Below are 9,318 nucleotides of genomic sequence, written 5' to 3'. Positions count from 1 at the left end.
CTACTTAACCAATATCTTACTTCCGCAGGGAATCTAGCAGTTTATTCCAAACACTTAAATCTAAACCAGGAGTAGTTCTGTTGTGTCGAGTTTTGTCTAGGACACAGGTGAGTCGATCTAGCTATTTATCATTCTTGCTCTACCAAATACTCGCTATGTTGAAATTATCCTATTAGTCTGGTAACTGTACATTGTATAACCATGTGGAAATTAAGTATTTGGTTTACGTAAACCTTGCGTAAAAGTTATGCGTAATTTGTTTATTGATTTCCAGGACGGCTTTCAATATAATCCTTATATATTTTTGTATTCTACATCTAAGGATGAAGACCTCAACAGGATTTGCCTCGGCTATGGTGTTGGGACTACTATTCTGTCCGCTGAGGAGCGTAGTCGTAGGTGGCTTCCAGGGCGCCTTTCCACACCCATACAAATACATCTCCAGCCCCAACGAGTCGGAGCGCTCACCGCAGCAGCCACCACAGAACGGATTTGTCTCCCGCCAAATGGGGCCAGTAACGGCCGCGGACGAGGTTCTGGAATCCAGCCAAGAAGCCCTACACGTCACGGAGCGCCGGTACCTCAAACTGGACTGGTGCAAGACGCAGCCGCTGAAACAGGCGATTCACGAAGAAGGATGCCTCAGCCGCACTATAATCAATCGCTTCTGTTACGGGCAGTGTAACTCCTTCTACATCCCCCGACACATCTACCAAGATGACGGGGCTTTCCAATCGTGTTCCACCTGTAAGCCGAAAACATTCACTACCGTCACCTACACCCTCATCTGTCCTGGCCAGTCACCCAGCACCCAGAAGAAACGCGTCCAGCGCGTAAAGACGTGCCACTGCGCTTCCATAGACCTGGATTAGTTAAAGCCATATGGGATGACACATTTCGTATAGTCTCTGTTGGTTTGCTTTCCACGGGAAGAATAAAAAATAATAGAGGGACCGACCAATGCGTAAAATCAAACGTGCTTCCCCATTGCAAAAACCGAATATGCAGGAGGGAGAAAATGTCCAATCTTAGTCCTAACAGAGGAGATCAAAACACAACGGATGGAACTCTTCACAACCATGCCAAAACCCTAAACTGGCAGCTATGCCACCCCAAACAGCCCCCCAAGTGTAATGAGTGGGCCTATAATGACTGATTTGGCATAACTGACTGGTTTAGCACATTGTAAATGGCTTATAGTTTTGTGCTTACTTCTTTTTGAATATTTCTGGCTTGTGCATAATACAAATAACACTATCACTGTGGAGACCAGAAGGTTTGCGCATGTATGGCATTTAAATAAGGAGAAAAAGCCACACAATGTGTTCAATTTGACATGGACTCTTTTTGTTAACCGTTATGAGCCAAAGTGGAGAGAATAGGTATTGTTTCCTTAAAAAAAAAATCTTTATTGAAGTCTTTCATATTTTACAATCATAAATAGTTCACATAAATACAATTAAACTTTCATATCAATACATTTGAGTTCATAATTACATGACATGATTTACAGAGTTAATAGTGTCTGTGGACATGTTTGGAGTCCATCTTATTTCTTATTTTTTGTTCTGTGTTGATTTGTAAAAAAAAAAAATAATCATGTTTGAAAAAAAAGTTGTTTTATAGTCACAGTGCATCATGTCTTCCAAATGTTACTCTAAGTATCATTCTTGGTGGACATGCTCACTTCAGGAGCGCTTGAGGAGTTTAGTGTCAATGAATGTTGGCAATTCATTTTAAACCTGCACTGTTAGAAGTCACTTAATGTTCATGCTATTGTATTATTTATGTACAGTATATAAAGTGGTTGGTGAATAAACTCTTATTTGTATACCTTGTTGAACTGTTTTGGGTTGTTGGGAAGTTATAATAACAGAAACCGATGGCAAGATATATAGATGATTTATTTTTACATTAATATTATGATTGACAGTGGAAATGTAAGGTGAAAAACATTATACATTTCTTATAAAACACAGAAAGAAAACTTCTGATATTGAATATCAGAAAACAAACAAACTGATAGACAAATGCATTTCAAATCTACATGAGAAAAAGTTTACCATACAATCTAGATACATTGTCTTATTAATTCTACCAGTTATTAATCAGTTATTGTATTGAAATTATTATTTAAAAATTTTTAACATGAAAGTGCTTAGGATGAGGTGAAGAATCCACCACCTTTTAAATGTATATACATTATTCCCTATACATTTTTTTTTTACAAGAAAATATTCATCATCATCCTATTGCCAGTATCCTTTTGGTCAGTGAATCCATCTGCAACTTTGTGACCTCTGAACCATAGTATGAGTGGTTTCCTCTAGTGTCCAGTGGGGGAAGGTTCAGAGGCAGTGCTCCAGGCTTGGTCCATAAGGAGGGTGGGCAGGAACAGAGACTGGTATGATCCTGATCACCCTGTGTGGGTGGCTAAGGGGCGGGATGATCCTGATCACCCTGTGTGGGTGGCTAAGGGGCGGGAGAAGGTGGGAGAAGTCCCCACTTACCTCACAAATCAACTCATCAGTTTTCTCATTAATGTCTTATCTGTCCTGTTCTGTCTCTCAGTTTGTGGCCACCATGTTTGCTTCCTTCTGGCGCAGTCTCTCTTTCTGTCAGGGCAGAGGAAAGGGGTTAGTTCTTTCCATTAGGGACAGTAAGCAAACAGTGTCCACATACCACATACTTTACTATACTGGCTTTTGAGGCCAAGTAAGGAAGTAAGTAAGCCTTGTCCGAGCCAGAACGGCCCGTAGGGCTGGAGCTTATCAGAGTTAGCCATGTCCCAGCCTGAACGGCCCGTAGGGCAGGAGCTTATCAGAGTTAGCCATGTCACAGCCAGAACGGCCCATAGGGCAGGAGCCTATCAGAGTTCGCCATGTCCCAGCCTGAACGGCCCGTAGGGCAGGAGCCTATCAGAGTTAGCCATGTCCCAGCCTGAACGGCCCGTAGGGCAGGAGCCTATCAGAGTTCGCCATGTCCCAGCCAGAACGGCCCATAGGGCAGGAGCTTATCAAAGTTAGCCATGTTCCAGCCAGAACGGCCCATAGGGCAGGAGCTTATCAGAGTTAGCTAGAACGGCCCATAGGGCAGGAGCCTATCACACTTTTGAGGCCCAGTGGAATAATTATTATGAGTGGAACAGTAATTCAATAATTGAATCAAAGCCAGGTTCTGGGATAGGTCAAAAACTATCCTATTTCCTGTTAACACTGTTTTGTTGAGCCTGAATCCAAACCTAGAAAATCCTATTTCCTATAAACACTGCTTTGTTGAGCCTGAATCCAAACCTAAAGATCCTATTTCCTGTAAACACTGCTTTGTTGAGCCTGAATCAAACCGAAATATCCTATTTCCTGTAAACACTGCTTTGTTGAGCCTGAATCAAAACCGAAATATCCTATTTCCTGTAAACACTGCTTTGTTGAGCCTGAATCCAAACCTGAAGATCCTATTTCCTGTAAACACTGCTTTGTTGAGCCTGAATCCAAACCTAGAAGATGGATGATGATGGTTAGCATGTTTGATGATTGATTATGATCCTATCTATCTTAGTGTGCAGTGCAGTGGTACTGTTGCTCTGACCCATAGAATCAACCCAATAACTGTATTGTATAACTCTCTCTCTCTCTCTCTCTCTCTCTCTCTCTCTCTCTCTCTCTCTCTCTATATATATATATATATATATATATATATATATATATGCACTGCTCCAAAAAATAAAGGGAACACTAAAATAACACATCCTAGATCTGAATGAATGAAATAATCTTATTAAATTCTTTTTTCTTGACATAGTTGAATGTGCTGACAACAAAATCACACAAAAATTATCAATGGAAATCATATTTATCAACCCATGGAGGTCTGGATTTGGAGTCACCCTCAAATTTAAAGTGGAAAACCACACTACAGGCTGATCCAACTTTGATGTAATGTCCTTAAAACAAGTCAAAATGAGGCTCAGTAGTGTGTGTGGCCTCCACGTGCCTGTATGACCTCCCTACAACGCCTGGGCATGCTCCTGATGAGGTGGCGGATGGTCTCCTGAGGGATCTCCTCCCAGACCTGGACTAAAGCATCCGCCAACTCCTAGACAGTCCGTTGTGCAACGTGGCGTTGGTGGATGGAGCGAGACATGATGTCCCAGATGTGCTCAATTGGATTCAGGTCTGGGGAACGGGCGGGCCAGTCCATAGCATCAATGCCTTCCTCTTGCAGGAACTGCTGACACACTCCAGCCACATGAGGTCTAGCATTGTCTTGCATTAGGAGGAACCCAGGGCCAACCGCACCAGCATATGGTCTCACAAGGGGTCTGAGGATCTCATCTCGGTACCTAATGGCAGTCAGGCTACCTCTGGCGAGCACATGGAGGGCTGTGCAGCCCCCCAAAGAAATGCCACCCCACACCATGACTGACCCACCGCCAAACAGGTCATGCTGGAGGATGTTGCAGGCAGCAGAACGTTCTCCACGGAGTCTCCAGACTCTGTCACGTCTGTCACGTGCTCAGTGTGAACCTGCTTTCATCTGTGAAGAGCACAGGGCGCCAGTGGCGAATTTGCCAATCTTGGTGTTCTCTGGCAAATGCCAAACGTCCTGCACGGTGTTGGGCTGTAAGCACAACCCCCACCTGTGGACGTCAGGCCCTCATACCACCCTCATGGAGTCTGTTTCTGACCGTTTGAGCAGACACATGCACATTTGTGGCCTGCTGGAGTTCATTTTGCAGGGCTCTGGCAGTGCTCCTCCTGCTCCTCCTTGCACAAAGGCAGAGGTAGCAGTCCTGCTGCTGGGTTGTTGCCCTCCTACGGCCTCCTCCACGTCTCCTGATGTACTGGCCTGTCTCCTGGTAGCGCCTCCATGCTCTGGACACTACGCTGACAGACACAGCAAACCTTCTTGCCACAGCTCGCATTGATGTGCCATCCTGGATGAGCTGCACTACCTGAGCCACTTGTGTGGGTTGTAGACTCCGTCTCATGCTACCACTAGAGTGAAAGCACCACCAGCATTCAAAAGTGACCAAAACATCAGCCAGGAAGCATAGGAACTGGGAAGTGGTCTGTGGTCACCACCTGCAAAATCAGTCCTTTATTGGGGGTGTCTTGCTAATTGCCTATAATTTCCACCTGTTGTCTATTCCATTTGCACAACAGCATGTGAAATGTATTGTTAATCAGTGTTGCTTCCTAAGTGGACAGTTTGATTTCACAGAAGTGTGATTGACTTGGAGTTACATTGTGTTGTTTAAGTGTTCCCTTTATTTTTTTGAGCAGTGTATATATATATATATATATATATATATATATATATACAACTGATTGGCTCAAACGAAGAAAAGAAATTCCACAAATTAACTTTTAAGAAGGCACACCTTTTAATTGATATGCATTCCAGGTGACTACCTCATGAAGCTGGTTGAGAGAATGTCAAGCGTGTGCAAAGCTGTCATCAAGACAAAGGGTGGCTACTTTGAAGAATCTCAAATATAAAATATATTTTGATTTGTTTAACACTTTTTTGGTTACTACATGATTCCATATGTGTTATTTCATAGTTTTGATGTCTTCACTATTATTCTACGATGTAGAAAATAGTTTTAAAAAAAAGAAAATCCCTTGAATGAGTAGGTGTGTCCAAACGTTTGACTGGTAGTGTCTCTCTCTATATCTATATCTCTATATCTCTATACCTATATATCTCTCAGTATTATATGCCTCTATATTCTCACCAGACTGTTAGGGTTGATCTTCCTGGTCTCCACCTTCTTGTCTGCTGTAATCTTCTTCACCGACAGCTGGGCCTCTTTCAGTCTGGGAGAAACAGGAGGATGGAAAAAAGTCTCATAGTGATCATTATGAATAACATTACAGTGGGACCAATCAATCATGTATCAATGGCGCCGGAGAAGATGGCTGCCGTTTTACAGCCCTCTAACCAATTGTACTATATTATGTGTGTTTTTCCACGTTATTTGTAATTTATTCTGTACATAATGTTTCTGCCATCGTCTTTTATAACCAAAAATAGCTTCTGGATATCAGGACAGCGATTTCTCACCTCGTATTGGACAAATACTTTTTCTTCAACAAGTCGGACGCGAAGGATATCCTACAGACACCCGACAAGGCCCAAATCCCCGTCATTCGCATGAGAAAGAGACGGAGATATCGTGGACGTAGGTCGGGGTGCCTTGTAAGGATCCAACGGCGAGCGAGTAAACTGCCTCTTCCATCAATCCTATTAGCCAATGTTCAATCATTTGAGAATAAATTGGATGACCTAAGATTACGGTTATCCTACCAACGGGACATTAAAAACTGTAATATCTTATGTTTCACCGAGTCGTGGCTGAACGACGACATGGACAACATACAGCTAGCGGGCTATACGCTACATCGGCAGGATAGAACGGCTGACTCCGGTAAGACAAGGGGTGACGGACTGTGTATATTTGTAAACAACAACTGGTGCACAAAATCAAATACTAAGGAAGTCTCAAGGTTTTGCTCGCCTGAGGTAGAGTATCTTATGATAAGCTGTAGACCACACTATTAACCAAGAGAGTTTTCATCTATATTTTTCATAGCTGTCTATTTACCACCACAAACCAATGCTGGCATTAAGATTGCACTGAATGACCTGCATAAGGCTATAAGTGAACAGGAAAACGCTCATCCAGAGGCAGCGCTCCTAGTGGCCGGGGACTTTAATGCAGGGAAACTTAAATCCGTTCTACCTAATTTCTACCAGCATGTTAAATGTGCAACCAGAGGAAAATAAACTCTAGACCACCTTTACTCCACACACAGAGACGCATACAAAGCTCTCCCTCGCCCTCCATTTGGCAAATCTGACCATAACTCTATCCTCCTGATTCCTGCTTATAAGCAAAAACTAAAGCAGGAAGCACCGGTGACGATGTTAATAAAAAAGTGGTCCGATGACGCAGATGCTAAGCTACAGGACTGTTTTGCTAGTACAGATGGAACATGTTCCGGGATTCTTCAGATAGCATTGAGGAGTACACCACATAAGTCACTGGCTTCATCAATAAGTGCATCGATGATGTCGTCCCCACAGTGACCGTACGTACATATCCCAACCAGAAGCCATGGATTACAGGCAACATCCGCACTGAGCTAAAGGGTAGAGCTGCCGCTTTCAAGGAGCGGGAATCTAACCCGGACGCTTATAAAAATCCCGCTATGCCCTCTGACGAACCATCAAACAGGCAAAGAGTCAATACAGGACTAAGATTGAATCGTACTACACCGGCTCTGATGCTCGTCGGATGTGGCAGGGCTTGAAAACTATTACAAACTACAAAGGGAAGCACAGCCGCGAGCTGCCCAGTGACACAAGACTTCCAGACGAGCTAAACCACTTTTATGCTCGCTTCGAGGCAAGCAACACTGAAGCATGCATGAGAGCACCAGCTGTTCCGGATGACTATGTGATCACGCTCTCCGCAGCCAATGTGAGTAAGACTTTTAAGCAGGTCAACATTCACAAGGCCGCAGGGCCAGACGGATTACCTTGACGTGTACTCCGAGCATGTGCTGACCAACTGGCAAGTGTCTTCACTGACATGTTCAACATGTCCCTGACTGAGTCTGTAATACCAACATGTTTCAAGCAGACCACCATAGTCCCTGTGCCCAAGGACACTAAGATAACCTGCCTAAATGACTACCGACCCGTAGCACTGACGTCTGTAGCCATGAAGTGCTTTGAAAGGCTGGTCATGGCTCACATCAACACCATTATCCCAGAAACCCTAGACCCACTCCAATTTGCATACCGCCCCAACAGATCCACAGATGATGCAATCTCTATTGCACTCCACACTGCCCTTTCCCACCTGGACAAGAGGAACACATACGTGAGAATGCTATTCATTGACTACAGCTCAGCATTCAAAACCATAGTGCCCTCAAAGCTCATCACTAAGCTAAGGATCCTGGGACTAAACACCTCCCTCTGCAACTGGATCCTGGACTTCCTGATGGGCCACCCCCAGGTGGTAAGGGTAAGTAACAACACATCTGCCACACTGATCCTCAACACGGGGGCCCCTCAGGGGTGCGTGCTCAGTCCCCTCCTATACTCCCTGTTCACCCATGACTGCATGGCCAGGCACGACTCCAAGACCATCATTAAGTTTGCCGATGACACAACAGTGGTAGGCCTGATCACCGACAACGATGAGACAGCCTATAGGGAGGAGGTCAGAGACCTGGCCGTGTGGTGCCAGGATAACAACCTCTCCCTCAACGTGACCAAGACAAAGAGATGATTGTGGACTACAGGAAAACAAAAGAGGACTGAGCACGCCCATTCTCATCGACGGGGCTGTAGTGGAACAGGTTGAGAGCTTCAAGTTCCTTGGTGTCCACATCACCAACGAACTATCATGGTCCAAACACACCAAGACACTCGTGAAGAGGGCACAACAAAGCCTATTCCCCCTCAGGAGACTGAAAAGTTTTGGCATGGGTCCTCAGATCCTCAAAAAATTATACAGCTGCACCATCGAGAGCATCCTGACTGGTTGCATCACCGCCTGGTATGGCAACTGCTCGGCCTCCGACCGCAAGGCACTACAGAGGGTAGTGCGTACGGCCCAGTACATTACTGGGGCCAAGCTTCCTGCCATCCAGGACCTCTATACCAGGCGGTGTCAGAGGAAGGCCCTCAAAATTGTCAAAGACTCCAGCCACCCTAGTCATAGACTGTTCTCTCTGCTACTGCACGGCAAGCGGTACCGGAGTGCCAAGTCTAGGTCCAAAATACTTCTCAACAGCTTCTACCCCCAAGCCATAAGACTCCTGAACAGCTAATCATGGCTACCCAGACTATTTGCACTGCCTCAACTAGCCGGTTTCCCCGCACATTGACTCTGCACCGGTACCCCCCTGTATATATAGCCTCCCTACTGTTGTTTTATTTTACTTCTGCTGTTTTTTTCTCAACACTTTTTTGTTGTTAAATAAATGCACTGTTGGTTAAGGGCTGTAAGTAAGCATTTCACTGTAATGTCTGCACCTGTTGTATTCGGCGCATGTGGCCAATACAATTTGATTTGATTTGATCATAGATCAGCTCTCCTACTCTGAAACACTTAATGCATACGGCCCCAAAAGACAAGCTCACATTAGTCTCAGACCCAGTTATACAGGAGATTACGCTTTGTTCAGACAGACAGACTACATACTAGATAATACAGGGTCACAGTGCCTTGCTAAAGTATTCATCCCCCTTGGCGTTTTTCCTATTTTGTTGCATTACAACCTGTAATTTAAATTG

At 44.6% G+C, this 9,318-nt stretch overlaps 2 protein-coding genes across 2 annotated transcripts in view; one reads left to right on the top strand and one right to left on the bottom strand.

Moving 5' to 3' along the window:
• Positions 1-323: 323 nt before the first annotated feature.
• LOC311114839 (gremlin-1-like) lies at positions 324-872 on the top strand (the record flags this gene model as incomplete). Its single annotated transcript, XM_084190067.1, has 1 exon — positions 324-872. The coding sequence occupies one exon, from the start codon at positions 324-326 to the stop codon at positions 870-872; it is 549 nt and encodes a 182-aa protein (XP_084046193.1).
• A 1,695-nt stretch (positions 873-2,567) lies between these two features.
• Positions 2,568-9,318, bottom strand: part of LOC311114846 (uncharacterized protein) — a gene marked incomplete at both ends in the record, with an annotated part of 60,927 nt that continues 54,176 nt past the window's right edge. The window contains 2 exons of the mRNA XM_084190073.1: positions 2,568-2,615; positions 5,741-5,822. Coding sequence (XP_084046199.1) covers positions 2,568-2,615; positions 5,741-5,822 — 130 coding nt within the window. The remainder of the gene's footprint in view (positions 2,616-5,740; positions 5,823-9,318) is intronic.

Source organism: Coregonus lavaretus (assembly GCF_964263955.1).
Source record: "Coregonus lavaretus genome assembly, contig: HAP1_SCAFFOLD_424, whole genome shotgun sequence".
Classification (NCBI taxonomy): domain Eukaryota; kingdom Metazoa; phylum Chordata; class Actinopteri; order Salmoniformes; family Salmonidae; genus Coregonus; species Coregonus lavaretus.
This window is presented reverse-complemented; position numbering and strand designations above follow the sequence as displayed.